The 26,084-nt window shown below is 39.0% G+C and overlaps 6 protein-coding genes across 6 annotated transcripts; 3 read left to right on the top strand and 3 right to left on the bottom strand.

Annotated features, from left to right (window-relative positions):
* The first annotated feature begins 1,376 nt into the window (after positions 1–1,376).
* LOC121763288 (exocyst complex component EXO70B1-like) lies at positions 1,377–3,704 on the top strand. The gene has a single exon (XM_042159282.1). It carries the CDS (start codon positions 1,500–1,502, stop codon positions 3,450–3,452), a length of 1,953 nt encoding a protein of 650 aa, XP_042015216.1. The 5' UTR covers positions 1,377–1,499; the 3' UTR covers positions 3,453–3,704.
* Positions 3,705–4,711: 1,007 nt separating this feature from the next.
* On the bottom strand, positions 4,712–7,204 carry LOC121766126 (SNF1-related protein kinase regulatory subunit gamma-1-like). Its single transcript, XM_042162471.1, has 6 exons — positions 6,737–7,204; positions 6,213–6,385; positions 5,926–6,126; positions 5,548–5,823; positions 5,318–5,481; positions 4,712–5,230 (listed from the first exon to the last, which is right to left on the bottom strand). Exons 1-6 carry the CDS (start codon positions 6,903–6,905, stop codon positions 4,930–4,932), a joined length of 1,284 nt encoding a protein of 427 aa, XP_042018405.1. The 5' UTR covers positions 6,906–7,204; the 3' UTR covers positions 4,712–4,929.
* A 1,291-nt stretch (positions 7,205–8,495) lies between these two features.
* LOC121764435 (11-beta-hydroxysteroid dehydrogenase A-like) lies at positions 8,496–10,324 on the top strand. The gene is made up of 6 exons (XM_042160449.1): positions 8,496–8,672; positions 8,919–9,111; positions 9,192–9,277; positions 9,399–9,530; positions 9,638–9,802; positions 9,879–10,324. Exons 1-6 carry the CDS (start codon positions 8,496–8,498, stop codon positions 10,164–10,166), a joined length of 1,041 nt encoding a protein of 346 aa, XP_042016383.1. The 3' UTR covers positions 10,167–10,324.
* On the bottom strand, positions 10,022–13,944 carry LOC121763701 (recQ-mediated genome instability protein 1-like). The gene is made up of 11 exons (XM_042159758.1): positions 13,339–13,944; positions 12,982–13,152; positions 12,755–12,900; positions 11,936–12,072; positions 11,681–11,845; positions 11,427–11,588; positions 11,089–11,327; positions 10,757–10,867; positions 10,575–10,694; positions 10,315–10,493; positions 10,022–10,162 (listed from the first exon to the last, which is right to left on the bottom strand). The coding sequence occupies exons 1-10, from the start codon at positions 13,942–13,944 to the stop codon at positions 10,344–10,346; spliced, it is 2,007 nt and encodes a 668-aa protein (XP_042015692.1). The 3' UTR covers positions 10,022–10,162; positions 10,315–10,343.
* Positions 13,945–14,377: 433 nt separating this feature from the next.
* LOC121766016 (SWI/SNF complex subunit SWI3A-like) lies at positions 14,378–17,922 on the bottom strand. The gene is made up of 7 exons (XM_042162347.1): positions 17,816–17,922; positions 17,067–17,683; positions 15,630–16,106; positions 15,268–15,434; positions 15,125–15,180; positions 14,843–15,006; positions 14,378–14,714 (listed from the first exon to the last, which is right to left on the bottom strand). The coding sequence occupies exons 1-7, from the start codon at positions 17,865–17,867 to the stop codon at positions 14,550–14,552; spliced, it is 1,698 nt and encodes a 565-aa protein (XP_042018281.1). The 5' UTR covers positions 17,868–17,922; the 3' UTR covers positions 14,378–14,549.
* A 1,651-nt stretch (positions 17,923–19,573) lies between these two features.
* Positions 19,574–26,084, top strand: LOC121766174 (protein DEK-like). Its single transcript, XM_042162529.1, has 11 exons — positions 19,574–20,293; positions 20,861–20,894; positions 21,612–21,691; positions 21,813–21,872; positions 23,486–23,593; positions 23,671–23,751; positions 23,868–23,945; positions 24,444–24,927; positions 25,296–25,393; positions 25,494–25,524; positions 25,606–26,084. The coding sequence occupies exons 1-11, from the start codon at positions 19,802–19,804 to the stop codon at positions 25,764–25,766; spliced, it is 1,707 nt and encodes a 568-aa protein (XP_042018463.1). The 5' UTR covers positions 19,574–19,801; the 3' UTR covers positions 25,767–26,084.

Here is a 26,084-nt window from a genome sequence, read left to right as displayed (position 1 = left end):
TTTCAAAAATGTTAGTAGTATTTAATAATGATGTGATGCTACCACACACCTCGCCTCACAAATTATTTTTCTGAGTTTATCATATTCATACAGAATGGTAGCCACATCACACACATCATAATCCACGTGGCATTATTTATTTTTTCTATTCAAGGCATGTTTTGAGCAAATTTTATGTAATACCATTATGGATGATACTCAATATCCATTTCAAAGACAATCCTAATTAGGTTTAAAAGTTCTGTCAACTAACCTCCCTTATAATCATATCGTAATTGAAAGTCAACTATTACAATAATATCAAATCATGCCACACAACAACCAGATAATATTATGAAATAATAGGATCAACACTACATAATTTTCATATCGTCATGTTTATGCTTGCTCAAAATTCTGTTTAGTGCTACGTCAGTTTTTCCTTCTTCTTTGACTGTCATAAATAAATTTAGTATTCATACGTGCAGGGGAGTATTTGAAAATGAAACCATGTTATTTTTGAGAAAATTAAAAGAAAATATGTTAATAAAATTGTTTAACATGCCCACAAGCATAGAAACTAAATTTTTTAAAACTATAAGTGCATACTTTTATTATTTAGTTATAAAATAACTATAATTATTCTTTCAATTTGAACTTATGAGGTTTAAAAATAAGTACTCCTAGTAGTGTATTCTAAGATTAAAAGATTCATTAAAATCGGAATTTATAACTTCAGAAACAAAATGGATTGGAAATATGTCGTAGGTATACAATAGAAATATCATACTATCATGGAGTATGATTGAGTCAAGATTATATATGTCGAAATATATAAATGTGAAACTGAATTAAATTCGTTGAAAAGTCAACGCCTTCATGAACGTGATGGCTCATGCAAAGTAAATAATTAATTAATGTTTTTTACTTGTTTTAGAAAAGAAAATTATGTTTCATACATTCGATCGTCCAACATTTCTTAGTCAAAAATACTAATCTTGCATAAAAATAAATTTTAATTTCTCACCAAAATTAGTATGTATACTATTTACTCATTCACTAAAAATTCATTTTTTTCTTTAATGCCAATAACAACAATTAATTACTTTTTCTTTCAACTATTTTTAATTATTTTATATATTAAACTATGAAAAAGAAAAGGAAAAGAAAAAGAAAAATGAAATAAGATCATAATGAAATTATTTTAGGCAAGGAAGCCTAATGGAGATCATTCCAGAACCTAGTTCTAACATAATAAAGAATCAACACGAATTTGATTCTACTATTTTTATATTCGAAAAATAAACTTCAATTAATTTAGCAATTTCAATTTCAATTTCAATTTCAATTTCAATTTCAATTTCAATTTCAAAAGTAAGTCAATTCTCCAAACAAGGGAACCTCTCACCTTCCTAATACCTCCCAATAAAAGGGACTCCATTTCCCCCCAATTTCTGTGCCCTAATTCCTCGTTCAATTTCACCTAGAGACACACACTCAATTCGGAAGCACTGAAGCAGATGGCGGCGGCAATCGGAGGCGAGGACAAGGTGCTGGCCACCGCGCAGCGGATCGTGCAGTCGCTCGGTAACACCTCCGACACCGACGATATGCTTCTGATCTTCTCCGCCTTCGACAACCGCCTCTCCACTCTCTCCTCCTTCGTCGAGAATCCTTCCGCCGCCGCCGGCGAAGAGTCCTCCGCCATCCCTTCCCGATTCGACGATGCTGAGCGGATCATTTTGAGCCACGCCGATTCGTCCTCGTTTCCCGACGACTACTTGGATGCGGTCGATGAGATCATTCAGTTGACCGAGGAGTTGAACCTGGGCTCTTCTGACGCCAGCGAGGAGGTGATGGAACGTGCTGAGAACGCGCTGCAGCTCGCGATGACGCGGCTGGAGGACGAGTTCCGCCACGTGCTGATCCGGAACACCGTCCCCCTTGACCCCGACCGTCTCCACCGCTCAACGCTGTCATCATCCGCCGCTGCAATCGCGATTGCTGCGACGGAGTTTTTCAATGGTGATGCGAGTGAGAGCCTTGAAGATGTCAGCAGCTGGCGTTATAGCAATCATAGCCATGGCAGGGGTGTGAGCTTTGGCGGGGACGATATGTCCCTTGAATTGATTCACCCCGATGCTTTGACTGAACTGGGAGTGATTGCTGATAGGATGATCCGATCTGGGTATGAGAAGGAATGCTGTCAGGTCTATTGTAGTGTTCGGCGTGATGTTCTAGAGGAATGTATGTCTATTCTTGGAGTGGAGAAATTGAGCATCGAGGAGGTTCAGAAGATTGATTGGAAATCGTTGGATGATAAAATGAAGAAATGGATTCAGGCAGTGAAAATAGTTGTTCGAGGTCTTTTATCGAGTGAAAAGCATTTATGCGAGCAGATTTTTGATGGGTCTGATTTGATTAAGGAAGTCTGTTTTCTAGAGACTGCAAAAGGTTGTGTGATGCAGCTATTGAATTTTGGTGAGGCGGTTGCGATTGGAAGGAGGTCAGTGGAGAAATTGTTTAGGTTTCTTGATATGTATGAAGCATTGGCCCAGGTTCTACCCAATTTGCAGGCATTATTTATGGATGAAGATGCAGGTGATATGGTGTGCAAGGAGGCTCAGGGTGTGTTGGATGGACTAGGAGAAGCTGCTAATGCGACTTTTGTGGAGTTTGAGAATGCAGTTCAGGGGGAAGCTTCAAGGAAGCCCATCCAGAATGCTGAGATTCATCCGCTTGCTCGATATGTAATGAACTATGCAAAGTTGCTTGGGGATTATCGTAATACTCTAAACTTATTATTGAAGAATTTGGAGGCTGAGACGGGTGAGTCGGATAGGGGGGATGCTAATAATTCAGAATTGGAAAGCATGTCCCCTTTTGCCCGCCGGTTGTCTGCCTTGATGATGTCTTTGGAATCGAATATTGAGGAGAAGTCAAAGGTGTATGAGGATGTTGCAATGCAATACATATTCTTGATGAACAACATACTTTACATTGTGCAAAAGGTGAAGGACTCAGAGCTGAGAAATCTTTTGGGTGATAATTGGATTAGGAAGCGGCGGGGACTGATCAGACAGTACGCCACACAGTACCTCAGAGCATCATGGACCAAGGTCTTATCTTGTTTGAAGGATGAAGGGATTGGTGGGGGCTCGAGTAATGCATCAAAGGTTGCTTTGAAGGAGAGGTTCAAGAATTTCAATGCTTGTTTTGAAGAAATCTATAGGGTTCAAACATCTTGGAAAGTCCCTGATCCTCAGCTTCGTGAAGAACTTAGGATATCCATTTCGGAAAAAGTGATTCCGGCTTATCGCTCATTCATGGGAAGGTTTGGGAGTCACCTGGAAAGTGGAAGGCATGCGGGAAAATACATCAAATATAATCCAGAGGATTTAGAGAATTATTTATTGGATTTATTTGAAGGAACGCCCCTTATCATCCACCATATGAGAAGAAAAAGTACATAAACACAGGACTGTGGTTATAGGTATGGTTTCTGGCTTCTTCAAGAAGCAATGCAACTTTGCCTTTCCGCTTGGTGTTGTAATCTTCTCCATAGGTTGGATGTCTTGAACGCAATTTTTTGTGAAATATTCAAATCCTTCTACATGTAGTGTAATAATTTGTACATATACCTTGTCCTCTGTGTGGAACTAAATATGTCTTGTACTTATTTTGTGAAACCACATTTAGAGTTGGACCACATGATATTTTGGGCATGACTTGTTCATTTTTGGCCGTCTTTTTAGTGTGTGAATATTGATGTTCACTTAACTCCCAGTCCCACTCTCAGGTTTGTTCATGCTGGATCATGGGACATTCACTTAACCCTAAATATTGATGTCCGGGAATTACTAATCTGTGTGCTTCTTTCTGTATTAAGATGTAGAGAGAGTCCGGACACTGTTTAGCAACCTGTTTCGTTTGTTTTTCAAATTCTCTTGCCTCATTTTCTTATTTTTGTCTACTAATTGCTGGTGTTCTTGGCATGGGAACTAGTATATTGACTGCTCTTTGTCTTAGGAAAAGGTCAAGTTGAATTATGATGAAAAAGTATCAGGACATTTTATGACATCTATATGCTCAATTCCTTGGATGATTAGATTTGCATCATCTGCCTTTACTACTAAAGTGTGCAGTATGAATTCAGAAATTAGATCTTGATTAGCTGATTTGATCATTGTGCCTTAATATAAAATTGGAAAGGCTATTGTTTTAGAATTTTCTACTATAGGATTCTAGTTCCCGGTTTGTAATTAGTCTTTGTGGTTGGATTTTAAGGTATGCTACCAGCTTTCTCTGCAAAGACTGCATATTACTTGTAGACTCCTAATTTATGTCTAAACTTTTGGATTAGTGAGGGTAAAGGAATGAGTATGGATGTGATGGTAGTGGGGGAACCACTTCTATTCCCCTAATAATTGTTGGGGAGATTTCCAGACAATGTAGAATCAAAGTCCTATTTAAGGTATTATTCCATTACACCACCCAGTCATTTCAGAACAATCTTGTTCTGTGGTACCCCATCTTGTTTAAGCCATTGATCTTGACACAATCACTATTGAATCAGTGGTGTTAAGAGGTAGTGCATGATGAGTTAGCAACAAAGTACTATCTTTCTATAATCACTTTGTAGGTTTCTATTCAAAGTGATTACTCATCAAAATAACCACCACCTTTTACATTGATCATATGGTTTTTGACATTTGTGGAGAGGACCCTTTTCTTTGGCACAAATGAAAAGACAAGAAATCGTTATTGCATTTTCTCAAGAGAGCATGACAAAAGGTTTCCATTCCCCTATACAAGAAACAAGAAAGAAAAACAATGGGGTTTAGCCTATTATTAGTCTCCCATCAAAACAGATATCATCAGCAAATCCACTCAGTTATTCTTTACCAAACCAAGAGCAATGTTGAGCCAAACATTACCATGTCGAGTTTGTTAGACCCTGCTATTGGCAGGCAGTGGCAAGACGCCATCAAAGAAGTCGCCAAAGTAGCCATGAGGCTCGTGCACCAGCTTGGAGATGATGTCTCGTAGAGTGACAACTCCTTCGAGCTCCCCACCTTCTTCCTCCACCACATAGATGCGATGGATCTTCTTTTCATCCAGCTTCGCGATGATATCCTTCAACGTGTCATTTCTGCGGCATGCAACCATCCGACTCGGGAGAGGCGTCGTCCTCTGCTGCTCCTCCATGTAGCTTCTCACGGCCGTCAGGAAGTTCTTGGCCGTAATCGATCTGCACCAAAAACACCACTCACCTCTCACTGCTAAACCCCTAATAATACCAACTGAACTCTAATATTCTTCTCATCAAGAGACAGACCTGTATTCCTTGTAGATTCCTGGTGCAGTAAGAAGGAACTGTATGTCTCTAATGCTTATATTACCAACGGGCTTGTTTCCATCGTCGCCAACCACAGGCACGCCTCCTACTCCGTTCTGTCTCATGAGTTTAAACGCCTGCAGCACTGGCTCATCCCCGTGTACCTGCACATACATACCACTTAGAAAGCACTCACGCCGCGTTGGATGTTATTATAGCCCTACCATTACCTTTATCATGCTACTGGCCTTCATCAATGGAAGCCCCAATTCACAGAGCTTCTTGGAGCCCCAGCTTTCGAACCAGGGGAGGCCGGCACACTCTTGTAGCATGTGAATCACCGCGCTCTGAGTGATTATGTTGTCGATCTTTGCTTCCCCCAGATCAACCACAGGGACGCTTTTCATTCTGTACTTGGATAACAGCAACAGCATTGTCAAGAACGAGTTGTTTTTCTGCAAGGCGAGAAACGGAGCCCAACGGAAAGACCCTGATATATCCCCAACCTGGTTACCAAACGAGCACACACACATGTAACTTAGGAAGAACGATCTGCAGACATAGGCTAAGTCACCAAGACAGTAGGTCGGATAGTAAAAGTACAAGACCTTCGTATTTTTGTACAGATCAGAAGCAGTGAGCGTCTCGAAGAATTTCCCACACGTTGCTGTGGGAGAGTCCGGGTTGATACTTTTATATCTAGGAGACGACATCCCAGAGGCGGCCGCTGCTGCAACAGCAGGTCCAATGTCACGGTCCGGGCTATTCATAGCTGACTCGAAAGGAGTGCCGCCTTCCACATTATCAGACTGCAATACAAGTTCAATGCTACTTCATCTTACACATTGCGTCTGATCATTATCACCCATCAAAATGCTGAAAAATGAATCCGAACCTGATGCAAAATCCATACAACAATGCCTGCAAATTCCACAATTCCGATATATCTGTCGATCCAACTGGCATCGTCGGGAGCCATAAAGTCCACCACCGGAGCACTGAGAACTCTGTGCCCAGCAAGTAACTTGACTGCTTCTGCCACAGTTGTGTCTGACTTTATCTCAATAACTATCACACAAAAGATGCAAAGAATTAAGGCCACAAAAATCAAACAATCAGCATTATTGCCTCCTTCACTTACTAGATGTCATAAAAGGAACCCTAAAGTAATCCAAGAAACAATAAGCAACAGAGCTTTAAAACATATAGCATCATATTTGCAAGAATCCTCATCAACACACCAACTCACAAATTACCACATACAAATCCAACCTTTTAAGGTATGTAATCCAGATATTCATCTTGATAGCCCAGATCAGCACATACATGAATAAAAATCAAATCTTTAGCCCAGCCCAATAAGCAAAACAAGAAGAAAAACAAACAGAAATTCTTGGACATTAGAAATCAAATGATTACATTCTGATGAAGGAGCAGTAGGGAAAGAAGAGACAGGGATGCTCTCAAAACAAGCATTGAGCTTCTCAGTGGGACTCAGCTGAGGCTCCATCACATCCCACAAATCCTCAACCTGCATCCCCAGCTTAGCCTCTGGGCTTCTCGGCGTTTCACCCTCTTCCACCGCCATCTCTCCTCTCGCTCTCTCTCTCTCTCTCTCTCTAAATAAAACTACACAGAGCTTGTTCACAAAAGAAGGATTGATCACTTCTATTAGCCGCTAAAGAGTGACAGGAATAAAATTAGGTGTTGAAATGTAATTAACACTTTGTTGGAAGTTGACGCACACCCAAAAACCAATCATGCTGTATAATAAAATCGGGGTATTTGTATGCGGAGGATTCTTGTTCGGGTGCGGCGCGGTGCACGCTGGTTTCTTGGTCCGATGTTTCAGGATGGGGTTGACCGGTGGTGACACGTGGCGGTCAAAGATGGAGACGGCTGAATCGGGTCGTTGTTTCATCTTTTCCATTCAACTCCTACTTTGAAGCCTTGGGCTATCCGGATTTCTATTTATAGCCACCCCTTGTAATTGTTTGATTTATTAATAATGTAATTTAAGTATGGTTTATTACTTTAGTTTTTTCTATTTTTCGGTCATATCATTTATATATATAATATAGGGGAGCGTGTTATTCTCATATACATCATTTATTCTTCTTAATATGAGCCGTTAGATCTCATTCATCAACGGTCCAGATGATCTGCATTATTACATTATAACGGTGCATTATTAGTCGGTGTGCATTATTCAACTGAAAATCTGCATTATTAAATGACACGTGGCACCAATCTAACCGTCGGATGACAAAATCGTGGAACAAAGAATATATATATATATATATATATATATATATATATATATATATATATATATATATATATATATATTATCGAGATCAATCCAAAGATAAGGTTTGATTGAGATCGTCTTCTAAAGGGCGAAAGATTGTTATTGAAATTGAATAAAGATTATAATAAATATCATAATGTTGATAAATGTAAGTTGTAATTGTAGTAGTAATATTGTGTGTGACAACATCTTCAATTATTCGATTCCTTAAATCAAATCATTGGATCTGTAATCATATAGTATTTACAGGAGTGAAGCAAATATTAATTAATAATTGGAAAGCATCATAAAATTACGTTTTATTGGTTTCCATGAAATAAAATACTACATTGCATTTCTTTAAAATTAAGCATCCACCTTATTTTTCACATGTTTCTTTGTAGTACTAAATTTAAATGGTCTCTTCAAATTCCTATTGTTGCATGTGTATTTGAAGTGGCCGTGAAGGAATTGCTTCGAAATGTCTGCTATCTATTGTAGAAACCAAAATCAATTATGGATCCAGATGGAGTCTGGTTTCGAAATGCTTCGAAATCAATTAAGGATCCAGATGGAGTCAGGATTGATGAATTTCTTTGTTAGAAGTTAGAAAACTTTGTTGCTTATTCCATTCAATTAGTTTTTTCAAGCATAGGTTGCGCTTGCATAGTCATCAATTGTTAGCGGAAACTGTTATATTGTTTCCGAAACCAATTATTGATAAATTCCTTTGTTAAAAGCCAAAAAAACTTTGTTGCTTAATCCATCGTAGGCACTCAATTCTTTCAAGTTTAGGTTCACTCACATCAAAATTCGACATATATCATCAATTAAGATTCATGCTACCATAACAGATCACAATGCTTCACCGTTTGAATCACTTTCTCAATGGATTTGATCACCGGAACTCTAAACATCACCACCGCCGCCGCATTCCTCTTCTTCTTCTTCTTTCCTCCCTACCTCGCTTTCAAATCCCTCAGCTACCTCTGCCGCTCCATCTTCCCCGAAAACGTCGCCGGAAAGGTCGTCGTCGTCGCTGGAGCTTCGTCCGGCATCGGAGAGGTTTGTCATTACCCTTTCTCTTCGTTTACTCGACTTCACGATTCTAGTTACTGTCAAGATTCGTCGATGCACACTCAAACTCCACAGTATGATATTGTCCCGTTTAGACAAAGTTTTACTTTAAAAACACTTCCCAAAAGGCCATATACGGATATACTAATGGAGCAAGGGGTAGTATAATAATGTTTGCACATTTTCTATTTCTCTTATTTAAGATAGTTGAATTAGTGCATTTGTCTGAATCAGCACATAGCCTATGAGTATGCCAAGAGGGGTGCGTTTCTGGTCATCGGGGCCAGGAGAGAGAATGCTCTGAGTGAAGTGGCTGAGAGAGCCTTCATGCTCGGGTCCCCTCGTGCCATGCCTATAACGATCAATGTCTCCGATGATCAAGAGTGTCAGAGATTGATCGAGGAGGCAATCAACCAATTTGGCCGATGTATGTAACTAACTATCTATGAATTGCTATCATGTTTTGATTTTGTATGAATCTGATTTTTCTCAAATTAATTTGTTTAGTGGATCATCTTGTGGTGAGTGCCGGTGTTACTCCGGTTAGTCTGTTTGAAGATACGTTTGAAGTTGATAACTTCTCGCAGGCAATGGTAAGTAAATCAGTCAATCTCAGTTCTTGATTTCAAAGCCATTAAACACCACTTGTTAAGTTGTGTCAAAACAAAACGCCTCGACTAATTGAGACGAAGGGATTAATATGTATGATGACAGGATACAAACTTTTGGGGTGTGGTGTATGCGACTTACTGTGGTGCACCCTACTTGAGGATGACGAAGGGGAAGATGGTGGTGATTGCTTCTTCCACAAGCTGGCTCAATGCGCCGAGGCTGAGTTTTTACAATGTCGGGTATCAAATGATATAATGTATCATTATACATATGTGATATGTACAACATTATTTCACATGCCTATCTTCTTTATCTAAGCAACGCCAGACCATTGTTCACAGGCGAGTAAAGCTGTAGTGGTGAGTTTCTTAGAAACTGTGAGAGTAGAGGTTGCACCAGATATCGGGATCACAATCGTCACTCCCGGATTAACAGAATCCGAGGTCACAAAAGGCAAATTCCTTAACCAGGAAGGCAAAATGGTGGTAGACCAAGACATGAGGTATGTAAGAATAATATCTTATCATTAGCCAGCTTTCGAATATTTATCTTACATTGATCGATGAATTTGTTAAACTCCAGGTAGTGATGAGTGCTGTTCCAGTAGAGACGGTGGGACGATGTGCGGAGGCAGTTGTCAAGAGCGCATGCCATGGAGACAGCTACTTGACGTGGCCGACCTGGATGGGGGCCACCTTCTTCGTCAAGGCGCTGTGCCCTGAGGCCGTCGACTGGTTCAACCATTGGTACCTGCTCACTGACCCTGGAGTTCCTCCCACACAAGCTATAAGCAAGAAAGTTGTAGACTTGCCCAGAATAAAGGACATGTGGCCAGATTCCTTTCGATCCCCCACCATCAAGACTTACTGATCAAGAAGAGGATAATCCAGTTAGTAGTACTAGTTTACTTCTCTTTGAATCAAAATCCTAAGGTAGTTAAGATTTGCAGCATAGAAACAGACAGTTGCAAATAATGTCACCAGTTGTTATTACCGTATGTGTATATATATGCATGTACCTCTTGTTAATGTCTAGAGCTTATGGGGTTTAGGGTTTAGGGTTTAGGGGGAGAGGAGTAGAAGTGAGCGACTTGACCCTCTCAAGAAGCAACTGAGCATCAGAGGTAGGACACCCCTGGTCCATCTCCACGGCAACTGGGACTTGAGACTCTCCCCGCATCTCCACAAGCATTGTTCCCTGATAAACAATATATATTAGATTCAAGAAAGAGACGCATTGTCAAAAGGGAGGGAAGAGATACAAACTCAGAATCCTGACCTCAAAATTAGCTAGAAATACTGAAAATTCTCTTACTGCCTTCTTGATCCGTTCGCCTTCCGGATACTCAGAGGCATTTGAAACCTCTTGAGTAGAATAACCAATTGCATTTCGTACAACCTAAAGGAATAAGCATTATAGGCAGAAGCATTTAAGAGGACTGTCATAAATGAATTACTCACGTTGTGATCGATTAGGATCTCAGAGATGAGACTGCCGTCGTCGATATAAACTCGGAGTTCAAAGGTAGTCCTTTCTTTATATTGGAATATCTTGACACCAGTGATTATACACTGCAAAGGTAGCACGTGATATACTTGTGATGAATATTCAAGCATAATCCATATGAAATTAAATGAAATCCATATAAGCACAAGCTCAAGATGAGAGCTTCCAAGATTGTCTATAACTCTTTGTTTTTTCAGAAGAGATGTCTATCTATGGTTGTTAGTTTGAGAAGAAGAGGAACTCTTAAATAATGCGGATAAAATTTGTAGCCCAGCAATGATCACACCTTTATTTTTCCTCGAACAACAGATGTTTCATCATCAATAGCCGCATTCTTCGCTGATAAACTAGCCAAATATATGAAAGGGGGTTCTTTATCTCCAGAAAGTATAAAATGCGGTTCCAGATCATACACAGTTGATATATCATCAACATCCATGTGTATGGAAGATGTGTTAGCCTCGTCAGCATCCATGCTGACAGGTACATGAACATCCTCCTCAGGCATATAACTGGCAGGGGTGCCTGGGAGATTCACGTGATAGAGCAAGTTAAGATCTTTCATAAGAAACTAAGGAATTCATGAGTCATACAACTATTAATGTGTACATTAGTTCAACATACCTTGCCTAGTCCCTCCTAAAGGTGTCAAAACTTCTGATGAGGGTTCATTAATATGCTGAGCAGTGGCGACAGAGTGTGCACGCTGCAGTGCTGGCACGGTACTAGGCTGAGGATTACTTTGATACACAGGAACTTCAATGTCTTGTCTGCGTATGTCATGGCCTATGGTGTCATGGAAAAAAATAGGAAAATCTTTTAAGCATTGGGAGATAGCTACTGGTAAAAGATCGTGAGTTTTCTTAATATAGATTAACCTTGTCGTGAATGGGTAGGCATAGGAGGGTCAGTATGCCCTTGAATTTCATCTTGTTCAGGTGGCCAGGGTGCATGTGAGGTGTTGGCCGTAGCATCATTTCTATTAGTTGGAGTAGCAAAGTCTTGTCTGTGCATATCATTGGCAGGTACACTAGCCGTATATCCTTTACAGTTGGTAAGCAACAAATAAGTAGACAAAACTATGAGATCCACAGCCTAGATTTGAGCTTGCAAGTCTGTTCAATATGCCATACCTTGCCTACTTGTTTGCTGGGGAATTACATTCGTTGGGCGGTTATTATCTACATGCCCTGGAACTGCATCATTACTAGGTGGCCATGCAGCAAGTGTTGCTCTAGTTGTTAGAGGAACAATCTCCCCTGTCCTATTTCTGCATTGATGAGATAAGAGTTATCCAAAACAACACAAAAGTTCTGAATTTACAGATTTTTATGTGGGGTATCAGACGTATCAGACAGAAGTAGTAAACTTATTTGACCTATCACACCCTTGAATTCTAACTTCTAAGGTTGAAATTTTTTTATATATCTTCGCAATTTAGGGTGCTGCTCAGGTTTTAATACATTTTCAAACAATAGTAATGTGATGCAAACAATTCCTCTGTCATCAACAGTCCTTTCTGTTACGGTCTAGACACTTAAAAAAATAGTACTTCAGTTCATTCAGCCGACCAATTCTATTAGTATCGCTTACTTTAGGCATGTAACACAGAAAGGCCAAAAATAGCTCAAATGAAATATGGAAAAGGGTAGACTACATATGAATCAGATGATGCCAAAAAATGTGGGAACTTGAATTCTTCTAACTCCAGTTGCAGAAATGCTCATCAGAAGCAACAATGAGTATGCAAATAAAAGCATAAGCCACATAATATAATTTCTTATTTTACTTACATACATCTCCTCCTATTCTCAAGAAAATAGTGAGAACGTTATTAGCAAGAACAAAAGAAAGATCACCAAGTCCAACTAAATGGCTAACTTTCATGTATGCAATACCATTCAATGGAGTTAACTGCAAAAGATAGTCAATTTTCAACTGCTCATCAGTACCTTCTTCCCCGAGGTGGCTTATTTACTTCTTCGACAAGCCTCTGCCGTGCAGCTTCCAACTCGTCTATGGCTCCTCCCAACACCTCAATAACTTCAGGGACTAGCATCAAGAGCCCATGCCTAACATGCACATTACAAACAACTACCTACAAATTTTCAATAATTTAATCAATTGCTACAACCTCCTACATATCTAATCATGAAACACGAATAAGCATATGCACGACCTTCAGTCCTGCCGGTCCCAAAACTTGAATATCTTTGATGGGTCGATATTCCATGCCAAACACACGTTGGATCCCGTCTGTCATGGACAGTTTGAGGCATCTCTTGATTCCCGGAGCAGCATTTTGGTACCTCCCGCGAACAGGGTTGCTTATGTTTACTACCTCATCCACCTACAAAAACATGCAATTAGCCCTAATAATGTTTAAAACCTCAGAATCAATCGTTTTTGCATTTGCCTATAATACGACCATCACTGATTCTACATTAAGTTCCACACGCATTCAATTCCGCTTTTAAACAGTTTTTAGAATACCTCTTGATAAAAAAAAATCGATGTAAATTTGAGCGATTTTCACCTGAAGAACAAATGGCCCCTTGAGATCAACCAAATGCAAGGTGTGAACATTCGGCGGAAGCACCCCTGCGCCGCAGAAATTCATGTCCGACCACAAAAACTGCTTGAAGCAAAGCTTAGCCTTCGATGAATCGTCCATTCTCTGAAACCCCGGCGTGGATGCCTGCAGACCTTGAAGACACGAATCCAGCCACTCTCCCCTAACACTGAGACCTAGCCTCTTCAAAACCCCATCCACCGCCGGCGATTCCGACATTTGGAGATGACCGTGATTACCGTTCTTAGCTTCAGGGAAGGCATTGTCACCGCCGGTAGAAACATCTTCCGGATCCTCGTCGGAGATATCAAGTGGAATCGGCTCGAATCGGTGGCTTCCTTGTGTCTGAGTGGTGGTGGGGGGTGCGGTGAAGGAATTGTTGCTGCCGGGAGTAGGATTTGCGGAGTTCAGTGTAACTGTTTGGAAATCGGACTGGATGTCATCGGCGATGAGGTCGTCTTCATCTAACCAGTGCTGTTGAGGCGGAGGAGGAGGAGGCGGAGGAGGGCGGAGGTTATCATCGTCGTCTTCGTCGTCGGAGGAGACTACAAGGAGGCGCCTTCTATTCATTTTTCACTTTCCCCCCAAATTTTGAGATACAAATTATAGGTTTCAGCCGCAAATTTAGGCCAGGCCCATCAACTAATTTTTAAAAAATTAATTTATATTTTATCATGGAGTATATTCTAACGTGCACTAATGTAACAACATGACCACCGATGTACCGAACATGTTTTTGGCCGAATCCAACTAATCATGCTTGATCGAGTTTGTAGATTTAAGATCGAAAGTTTCTCAGCGAGTTTATACAACTTCATTTTGATGCTATAGAAACTCAAAAAAACATAGAAGAAAATAAATTTGGTCAGAAATTTGTGGTTTATTTTGACACTTTTATGCATGATAAACAAACAATGGCATATTTTTTGAATTTTAAGGGAAATTAATAGTGTGATTAATAAAAGAAAGAGGGCAATTAAAGAGCTTATATATAGAATCTGGAAAAAGGATAAATGTGAATATATTCATTCAATTTAGAATTAAATATTTAGAATGCCACTAGGGTTTACAAATCGTGCATTTACTTAGCTTTTTTATCAATCAATTAGTAGAACCAATGTATAACAACAAATACAGGTAAATGTGAAAGAGAATCTGTTTGAAACTTGGTCAAGTTATGCTCCTTTTGATCTGGGTATACCAGCATCGAACGCCCTTTGTAACACATCCAGTCTCTCCATGATAAGAGATTGCTCGGCTTCTTCAAGTTGGGCGTTTTCGTTTCCCATAATTAGCTCGAGATCTTCAAAATGCTTCACCTTGCCCTGCAGTTTCTTGAGCTGCAACAATTTATTAAATTAACATGTCAAATAATGCTTACTTGTAGATTGACAGAATAAATTTCTTTCATTCTTCAGAATCCAAGTTTTGAAGTTAGATGCTTTGTGATCTATATCAAGAATAAAACCTGTGTCTCAATCATAATAGCAACCAAGTTTCCAATCTCTTTCTCCTCCTTATCAGCCAACATCTTCGCATTTGCAGCAGCTACACCAAGTGCTGTTGCAGTTGCAGCCCGTGTTTTCAAATTTAGTGGAATTATATTCTTCGCAGATGATATCCCCGAAATTTCTGCAAAAATTGTCATATATTTGGTATATCAACAACAGCCCCAGAAGTTCATATGAACGGAGGAAATACAGATTAAGAAGAGCGTGATTGGAATAAAATAAAACGTAACTCTTTATACCTGATTGATTGGGGCTTTTATCTTCTTCTGCATTATCAGCATCGCAATCAGTGTCTCTGATGAGTAGAAACAAGTTTAATCTGACTTTAATATTCAATACTTTATCCGAAGATGTAAGATCTGACAGAAAATTAGACAGGTACCTCTCAGGATTACTTGCTTCAGGGGAGGCTATTGAATCGAAAAATTTGCCATCATTGTCGTCAAATAGCTCTCTTGAACACTGGTTCTCGTAGCAAAGAGAAATAACAGCAGCATCAGCTGCCGAAGCTGTGATATGTGGATCCAACATCGAGGAAATGCGAGTTACCTGGTAGACCAAAATTCAATAGAGGCATTAATAACAAGAAACTTGATATAATAGCTTAGTGAAGATTGAATCAGATCATAACAAGCACATTTATAGCTGCTTATCATCATTGTACAATTTTCAGAATAAAAACTCGAAGTCAATAGAGCAACACCAAACAACAAATACAGCTTTTTGTAGAAGTTAATTAAGTACCTGTTTCATCATATAATTTCCAGCATCAGAAGTTGGTCCAGTGCACACTCGTTTCCTTAGAGGACCTTCGCAATTGGCATCTCCGTTCTGCTGATCATTATTCTGAACCTCGGAGCTTGGTTCCTCAGCCTTCACAGATTCTAGTGATTCACTAGAAGGTACCGCTGCTTGTTTGCCATAACCAATTATATCCAATAATCCACCCTTTCCAAGACCACCCCGCAACATAAGATCGCCAAATGGCAGCAGCATAAGCTTTGTGATGCATTCCAGTTTACTTTTCGTCTGAACATTCTTAGAAACAAGATCCCAGTCATCTCCGTGCTTTAAGATAGATTCTAAGAGAAGTAGAGTTTCCTCCTCTGTCCAGCCAACTGCCTGATTAACAGTATCTTTTAACTTGAAGTCATCTGCCGATTTTTCCTTGTCATAATTTCCACTTTCGAAGCATTTTTCACAAAGAATAAAACTTCCCTCCTGATATAGGCAAAACAGAAGTCAAGAAATGGTGATTTTGAAGAAGTGCAAGTCACCACATATTTACCAGTATGTCTCTTTTTTGGGTTTACTTCAGTATCTAAGATGCAAACTAACACTACAACCTATCTTCAACAGATAGCTACACATTAACACTAAGCAATTGTTATTTTCTAGAATCACTGCATAATATGCCATTTTTCAAGTATATTTTTTAAAACCTATGCATAAGAAATATGTAAATGTGTGTACGTGCGGACAAAGCAATATGCTGTAGTTTAAATATGCTATTCAGCCCACAAAGGAAAGCAAGCAAGAAGAAACCATCTCATTTAACAAAACAAGAAGAATTGTCAAACTCTTCAAAATGACCCTATGGAGCATTTGAAGTAACAGTTGGAGTAAAGTGGAAACAGACATAGCTACCCGGGGCAGTTCAGGCCATAGCTATCCAAATTGTACTTAACACCCATAAATTTAGAGGGTTCCAAGCTTTAATACAATCATAACTTTTCTTATTAAATTGGAAAGAACAAATAAATAGGAGAGAGACTGGTGATTGATAGGAGGGATACATGATAAATTCATTCAGCCAGCTGAAGAGACAAGGAGTATATGCTTTGGCTTTAGTGTTAAGAAGTTAGAATAACTCATTTGCAAGTACTCACAATCATCACAAACCAATTAGTTACATAGAGGATGCTTATCTGTTTCTAGGCATCAAATAAAAGTTATGTAATTCAACTTGAGCAAGAGTTCAAGGCAGCAATTCTTTGTCATAGATGGCCTATTAACAGTAAGGCATACAAAGTTTCTCTTAAAATGATATTATAGCATACATACACGAGAAAACAGAAACATTACACTTTTCCTGAATCCTGATTGACTAGTTCAGATAGTAAGTTTGATATTTTGAAACAAGATAGCACAACTTGAAAGGTGGAGGCATATCTACGGTACCTTCGTATACTCATACTGTTTAGAATCACAATTTTCTTTACAATTCCCACACACCACACCACCCTTGTTCCTCTCCTCCTGCAACATCAACTCCCCGTAAACATCAGAATAAGAGGCCAACGGCGGCCACTTAAACCCACTCTCTCCCACCTCCCCAACTACCCCGCCACCATCCCCACCCACAGAAGGAGGCGGTTGGGGCGGCGGCACTAGCGGTTTCATAGAATTGGGCGCTGCCACCACCCTCACCCCATGAGGGGCACCTTCTTCAACCTTCATCCGCCCCTTCCAATCCCCCTCTTCCTCCTCCTCCTTACCCCCAAACGACGCCCCCTCGCGACTATTTCCCCCCTCATGACTACCAGAAACGTTGAAATTAATGAGACCCCATTTCTCCAAAAACGTAAAAACTTTGTGGAGAACGCTGATGTCGCCCACTAGCGACTTCCGGACCTCGGTGAAAGTGATCTTTCTCGAAGGGTCCTCTCTGTATTTGGTGATGATGAAGTCCCTGTACTCTTTGTAGATTCTGGGCGTTCTGGTGATTGAGCTGCTGTCGAAGAATTCGCGCAGAGAAAACTTCTCCACTTCGTGAATGTTAATCCAAGAGAACCAACCTTTTATTTTCAATAAATCAAGAAAATTAAAAAACGCAGATTTCAAGATTAGGGCATAATGAAGTGCGAAACTGTAGCCGTGTGTGCTATAACTATGGAGAGATGGGGGATTGTGGATTGATGGATACTTACTGGAGTAGCTGGGAATGGTGTAGAGCTCCAACTCTGGAGTGATTCTTTCCATGGCGAAGCAAGATTGAATTTTGGGGTTATAGGTCACGTTTTTGGGGGTTTAAAATGTGTTCAGAAGCAAATATCGATTTTGCCCTTAAAATTGAAATATTTATGCTAACATCATAATGATTATCATTTATTTTATTGTTATATTAAGAATGATTCAAAAAATGTAGGAGTAGCACTGTTTACTAGTACTAGTATTAATTTTTAAATATAATTGCTGTGGAGCTTTAAATATTTAAATATGTAAGTATTTTTAAATTGGAAAAAATTATTAATTAAGAAAAGTTAGAATAAAAGTAATGAAAAATTACGCCTTCTTTAGTATAAGATTCTGATTGTTTTCTTAGAGCATCAGCAGTGCCGCGGAATTCTCGGCGAAATTTCCCGCGAAATTCCCAAAAACACCTCCTACCACATCATACGGATTTTCCACTGCACTGCCACGTCATAAAGACTTCTCACTGCACAGTGGCGGACATCCCCAAGGAATTCCCACAATTAAAAAAATTTAATGCAATAAAAGGGAATTCCGCGCGGACGTCCGTGGAAGTCAACGCAATGGCCGACGTCCGCACGCCCGTCGCGACGGAATTCCGCATAACGCCGTGGAACTGCGGTGTCCTGGCGGAATTCCGTATCCGTGCATATCATGCACAATGACGAACGTCCGCCGCGGAATTCCGTTGGGACGAGCGCCATTGCTGATGCTCTTATATATTTTTTGAATAGTCCTATTAAATAAATACTCCATGCCCTTTGGATATACTTTTAGGGATATCAACCGGGCTAACCCGTTCGGGTTCGGGCCAATCTACTCGGGTTGGCGGGCTATTTGGGTGCGGACTATTCAAGTAATGCATTTTTAGGGTCATAAATTTTCAACCCTAACCCGTCGGTTTTCAGGTTAACCCATTGGGCTATTCGGGCCTAAAAGCTTTCGAAAAATAATCTCTTGTATCAAAATTTTCCTCTATAAATTATTTTAAATTTTAGATTTTTTTTGCTTAATTTTAGACTCATATAAAATCTTCAAATTTTCATAGTTTTCTTCAATAATAGTTGGATATAAGTCTTTCATCTCGATCAACTATAACATAAATTAAAACTTGTGTTTGTGTCATTATTTTAACATTGTTCATAATTAATTATTTATGAAAATTAAAAATAATGTCCTATATGAATCATTATTAAAATGATAAATGTATTGAGATTTTGATGGGTTAGTTCTTAATTTTGTTTTGATTGGCTTTAGTGGTGGAAAGATAGTAGTGTCATATGATTGGACGATGGAATAATGAGTCGAGGTAGAACTTGAAAGTTGATATTGTGGGACCGAGTGAAAAAGTTGCAACCTATTGGGCCGACGAGCAACCCATTCGGGCCAACCCGTTTAACCCGTCAATCCATTCGGGCTAACCCGTTTTATATTTATGTTACAAAATTACAGCTATAACCCACTCTTTTTACCGGGCTATTCAGGCCGACTCACGGGTTTTGAGTTGCATTGACATCCCTACTTTTCATGATATAATTACCCTATAAATTGCAATTATCCATAACAATTATTTTTAGTAAGTGTTAATTACCCTTAACCAATAAATTGCATTCCTCCATAACATTTATTTTTAGTTAAGTGTTAATTACCCAATAAATTGCATTCCTCCATAACAATTTATTTTTAGTAACTGTCATAAATAAATCATAATCTAATTGACGATGTATTTCCAAAATCCCCAAATTGTGACCCCAACTTTGTGCCCTAATTTTTAATTATAGTATTTCTGATTAAGATCACAACGAAGAGCTTATTGCTTCCATGATCTATTGCTTCCTGTACAAAATCTACTTGAAAAATCCTCAACACACTGCTATACAGGTGCATACAACCGTGAGCAGGTATTTAGGGTTTTGGTTGATCGCTACCGAATAGTAATTCTGATGGAATCGGAGAAGCAAACGTCGGAAGCATGCAATAAGCAAGAGGAGGAGAAGGGCTCGACAGAAGCTGAAGAAAAAGGGGTACTCAAGGACGATGCCGGCTGCGTGGAAGCCGCGAAACTGAAGGAAAAGGAGGCAATTGAGGAAACGCAACAGGAGAATGAAAAGGAGGTGGAGGATGAAGAGATTAAAGAAGTAGGTGAAAATGCGGGGGAAGACGAGGGAGCGAAAGACCTAGAAGTAGAGGAAAAGGGGGAGGAACAAGTAGTAGAAGAGGCCAAAAGTGGCGGAGAAGAAGATGGCGAAGATAGAGAAGAGAAGAAGAGTGCAGCAACGAATTCAAGAAAAAAGAGAGCGACCGAGACGGATGAACTGTCGTCACCTAGGACGCCTGTGAGTGACAGGCCGACCAGGGAGAGGAAGACAGTTGAGAGATTCACGGTGAATGAGTCGGCAAAGAGTTCTGCTCGCAAGCCTTTGGCAATTGAGAAGGTACCGTGATCCGTTTAACATACGTATTTTTTGGGTTAAAATTGTTATCTTTTGCAATCATGTCTTTTTTTGAAAGGAGAGAGATGATAAACTGATAGAGAAATTGTTTCATAATTTTTCAATTAAGTTCATAAGAATAGATATAGTATCATTTTGCTTTAACCGTAATGTTTCAGAATTAACAGTGGACATGAATGAGATAGAATGATCTCATAACATGCTTGTTGTCGTTCCAAGCTAATAATTTCTGAGATAGAATAAGTATTTTATCTAATTAGCAGCAATCTCATTACAGAAATTAAGTTTTTATATTTCCTGCCTTCGGAAAGTTACTATTTACTACTTTCCTGAAATTGGACATGTATTTCTACTGAAAAGAATGCTCTTACCTTGATAGCATGCTCTTGGTATGTTTTCTGCGGAATGAATGGTATACTAAAGTAGAAGGAACTTTGCTATTTTTCATGTATCTTGTTCCATGTTCTTCGCTGTTATATCATTAGTTTTTGTTTTTTATATGGGTCGTCTTTAGGATTTCTAATTGCTACTTTCGCTATATTCTGACAGGGCCAAGGCACACAGCTCAAAGACATCCCCAATGGTATCTTTCAGTAATTTTGGGATTTACCTTTTTTGGTCAATGAAGTAGGGAGATATTAGATTGCTGCTGCAAATTTTGTGTGATGATTTCAAAATTCATTTTTATGTGACGATTGCTGCTGCAAATTTTGTTGTTTTCTTTTGAAACTTCAAATATATGATGTGATGTGTGTTCTGCAAGCAGATCTTTGCTTATGTGATTTTCTTATATGACTTGGAATGAGATGACTGAGTCCCTCATCTAGTTGAGTTTATGTGCATTACATCTGTTGCGGAACATGCACTAGTAAGTTGTCCATTCATGTACATATAAAACTGGCTTGCTAGTACTAAAGAGTTTATTTATGAAAATTTTGTTAATTTTGCTACTTGTATTTCATATAAAGATCAAAATGGTTTGCATCAAAGAACAATTCTAGTTGTCCTGTCGTTAGTAGGTTGCCAAAACATGACTATCATGTGATGAGCTTTGGTTGTGTTTATACATGGCTGAATCCGGAGCCTGAGGATGAAGTGAGCACATCACATGTGTTTTCTACGATAGGGCAAGACAGTCCTAGCCGATAGCTTATGCCTTATGAGCATATATAGTGGCATAATGCTATAGTTACACATGATGTGTTTCTGGTATCTGGCTTTATCTACTGATGTTTTTAACGAATTAATTTGTTATGCTAATATGAGTCATGCTGTTTTTATGTTCTTATGCATGTTTCAGTGGCCTTCAAGTTGTCCAAGAGAAAAGCTGATGAGAACCTGCACCTTCTTCACACCATTCTTTATGGGAAAAAAGCAAAGGTTTCATATTGAAATATATCTTGTTGTGCTTATCCTGCAACTTTGCTGCAATCGTGATTTTGAATTGCCCATTTGATTTTCTGTCATCATCTGGAGTCTCATGATTACCCCTTCTGTTCAGGTGCATAATCTGAAGAAAAATATCGGCCTCTTTTCAGGTTTTGTATGGACTGAGAATGAGGTGGGGTGTTTCTCTCTTTTTCTTCTCTTCTTTTCGAGGTTTACATTTTTCTAGTCTTAGAGCATCTCCAATGGCGGACGTCCGGTCAGACGTCCGCGACGGGCGACTGGGACGTCCGCCATTGTGGCGTCGAAGGTCGGATACGGACGTCCCGTGAGGACGTCGAGTGTCCTCGGACGTGCGGGCGACGGGCGGACGGACGTCCGCCATTGTGGAGTGGGTCGGACGTCCGGTAATAATTTTTTTTTAAAACTCTATATATACGGCTCGTTGAACTTCATTTCATTCGCACCACTTGTGTTAATTTTTTTATGTTTTATGACTATGTATTTTTGCCCGTATTTTGCTTTCCCGTATTCCGTGTCAAAATTATAATTCCGTTTTTACGTAATTACATTATTGTGATTTTTTTTATTGCGGGAAGTCCTAGTGGGAAGGGCGATGGGAAGGGCAGATTGTGCAGGGGATGTCCTAGTGACGTGGCAGTGGGATGGGAAGTCCTAGTGACGTGGTAGGAGGTGTTTTTGGGATGTCCTAGTGGATGTCCGAGTGGGACATCCGCCCACTGGAGATGCTCTTATATGGCTATCTTACTGTATCAACTAGATAATTAATTGTTTTATTGCTCACATCCTTTGATTGGTTGGGAGATTTAATATCTTCAGGAAACCTTCATATGGTAAAATAATTTTGTACTCCATATTTGATTGATTTCATTAATTAAATAATTAGTTTGCATGGTTCTTCTAGCTTTCTGATGAGAAAGGCTTGAATAATTCTATACTATATGATAGTCAAGTGAATTCCGATCTTATGTGCCATCATACACTCACTATTAGGAGTTGCTAATATACTCTGATTGATTGCACTTCAGTTTTGAACTTATGATTTGGTAGCAGATGATGTGACTAGCATCAATTGTGTAGTCCTTTCTACTGAGAATTGCCTAGTAACTAGTTTCAAAATATTCAACTTTTAAACCATTCCTCTCAGTGTTAAACTGTGTGACTGGTTCTGTGCACGTAGGCCAATGCTTTATATGTTTTTTTTTAAGTTTACATTTCTACTAAGAAACCCTAGGTTTCTTACTTTCTACTTTCAAATAAGACTTTCATTTTAAACCTTCTATTGCAATGCATCATACAAAACATTAGATGCAGCATGATATTAACATAGGATTGGAAGGTTGGAAGATAGTAAAAAAAGATAAAAGATAAATGACTAATCTATAAAAGACTCCAACGTAAATAAAACTCTTACAACTAAATAGTGGTAGTAATTAACAAACCAAAAGATATCTTTTCTGCATATCCATATCAGTGTCTTGAGACAAAAAAATTGAGTCATTTTCAGTTCAAGCAGATCCTTATTTGTTTGTAGTGTGCTCTTCAAGTCTTTCCTATGTGATAGTGTTTGGATATACAAGATTTGATTCTCAAATATGATCACCTACTAAGATGAGATATTTATGTTGTTTCTCATGTGCTTGAGAAACTTCTTTACAGCGTGAGCATGTATATTTTTTATTGTCCTTTTTTATATTTGAATTTTTAAATTCTTGTATCTACAGCTAGTTTTGCATTAAGCATAGCATATGCTCTATGTCTTGACAGGGAAAACAGAGAACCAAAGTTAAGGAGAAGCTTGATAAATGTGTCAAAGAAAAGTTGATAGATTTTTGTGATGTTCTTAATATTGACAATAAGGCTTCTGTAAAGAAGGTAAGCTTTTGTAATGTGTTCTATGTTATAATTCTTGAAATCTCTTCCACTTGTTAATATTATTTTGTATCATCCAGGAAGAACTCTCAGTGAAGTTATTGGAATTCCTGGAATCTCCTCATGTCACATCAGAGATGTTGCTTGCTGACAAGGAAAAGGTTGGTCAATGTTTTCATTTACCTTTGTTGTTGCATGTATGTTTTACCTGATAAGTGATAACAATATTTTTTTTCTATTTTTTTTTAATATCTCCCTTCCATTACAACATCTGAAGGGTAAGAAGCGAAAGAGTAATGACCCAGTAATCAAAAGCCACGGTTCTTCTAACCCGGCTGGAGGGAAATCTACCAAGGTTAGACTCTTTCTCATTCAGTTGAAAGGGTTATGTGTAAATAATATTAGTGGTGAGAGTCAATTGAATGGACAATTGGTTGGTTATCTTTCTCCGTTCTTCTGTGTCATCACTGTTATACTGTGTTGACTATGGCTTACTGTGATGCATGTATGCGTGTTTGCATGTTGCACATTGGTGCTAGCTCTGTATTTGTTTCCTACCCTAATCTCAATGTTAGGTTGGAAATAGTCGTCTCCAATTGCAGATTTTAGAAGTTGGAACCCTACTTACTCACTGGGCAGATTGAAATTGCTTGTCAGAATGAAGCCCTATTTAAATACATAGGTTTTGCTTAATATCTTCAATAGTTACAATATCTCATCGTTAATGGTATAATATTCATGTTAAGAAATTTGTAGGTCTATAGAGTAGTGAGAATTGTAGACTTGCCTTGATGGTATTCTCTATGCTTAAAATCCTCTGCTTCCTTACTGTTGCATATTTCATTTCCTGTAGAAGCAAAAAACGGATTCTGATTCTGGAAAAAAGAGAAAACTTTCAACCAACGAAGAAATTGATGAAAAAAGTGAATCTTCAGAAAGTGACGAAGAACAGGATGAGGATGACAAAGTTGCTCAGGTGGACAGCAATGAAAAAGAGACCAACTCAGGGGAAGACACAGGTGAAGAGCATGGTTCACCCAATACCCAGCCGAGTTCTTTAAAGAAGAGGACTAAAAAAGATACTGGTAGGACAGCTGAGAAGTCTGCTGGTAAGAAAAGCCCTACAAATGCTTCAAATACTCCTGCTAAATCGACTAAAAAGTCGTCCAGTTCTGTATCAAAGAAAGGTGCTGCTAACACTGAGTCAAAGAGTAAACAGAAGGTGACTTCAGCTAAGAAACAAAAAGCTGAAAAGAAAACTGAGGTTGATACAAGTCCACCTGCAAAGGCTAAAGCTGCAAGCAAGTCATCAACCAAAGCTTTGAAGAAGAATCAAGGTATGGTCTTCAATTCTTATGCTGATTAGTCTTTGCCGCTCATCAGGATGATGTAAAATGCATAGAGAGGAAGCAATTCATGCCCATCGTGTGTATGTATCTATGGTTAAACGGTGTCTATTTCTGTCCTTCGGTAAAACTGCAATGAGTTATCTTTGGCATGAAAGTCGTAATGACAACAGTTCATGAAGCGTCCCTACTTGACTGAACTTTAACTACATTTTAAGGCACCTTGAGTCAAAATCCATTTTTTGGTCCTACACGGTCCCATGTTTTTCACCCTTCCCAGTAGCCTTTGTCAGATTTCTCGAGTATAATCTAATCTAGTGTCATAGTTTCATTGAACATTTTTTTTGGTTTTGGAGCAGGTGAAGGCAAAAGTATCAAAAAGGCTAAAGAAGATCCTACCCGGGAAGAAATGCATGAAGTCGTAGTGAACATACTCAAGGAAGTTGATTTTAACACTGTAAGTTATCCACTTGCCATACACACTGCTTGTTATGATTAATCTTGGATTCATTATTCGTTATTTATGAGTCGTTTCGTTTTTTGCTTGTGAAATGCAGGCGACACTATCTGATATCCTCAGACAACTTGGTACGACCTCTATAACACGCCCACTGCTATATAAGCTTAGTTTCTGGTTTACTAACTGTTTTGTGCCCGGTTGACAATCAGGAGATCACTTTAGCGTAGATCTTTTGCATAGGAAGTCCGAAGTTAAAGATATAATCACGGAAGTAATAAAGAATATGTCTGATGACGAAGATGACGAGGATGACGAAGCCTCTGAATCCGGCGATGAATCGGAAAAAGATGGAGGGGATGATGAAGCCTAGGCTTGATCAAATGGTGTGTATAGTATATATATACATCTGAGCTGATAGTTTGAACTGTTCAAAATGGGGTTTGCAACATGATTAGCAATTTGCTCTCTTTTGAATGCGGCATTAGGGCTCTATTTGTAGGGTTTTTTTTATGATTATACTTGATTTTGTAAAATTAATTTATAAATTTTCTAGTAATAGGAGCATACGACTAATAAATGTGCAGTTTTTTTACTGCTAGCCTTAGTTGTTTTATGTTAGAGCTTTTTACTTGTGAGTTGTGACAATGGGAAATTAAATAGGATCGACGGTACCTATATATTTTTTTCA

Source organism: Salvia splendens, chromosome 14 (genome assembly GCF_004379255.2).
Source record: "Salvia splendens isolate huo1 chromosome 14, SspV2, whole genome shotgun sequence".
Classification (NCBI taxonomy): Eukaryota; Viridiplantae; Streptophyta; class Magnoliopsida; order Lamiales; family Lamiaceae; genus Salvia; species Salvia splendens.
Note: the sequence above shows the minus strand (reverse complement) of the source record. Positions and strands in the feature narration are given on the sequence as shown.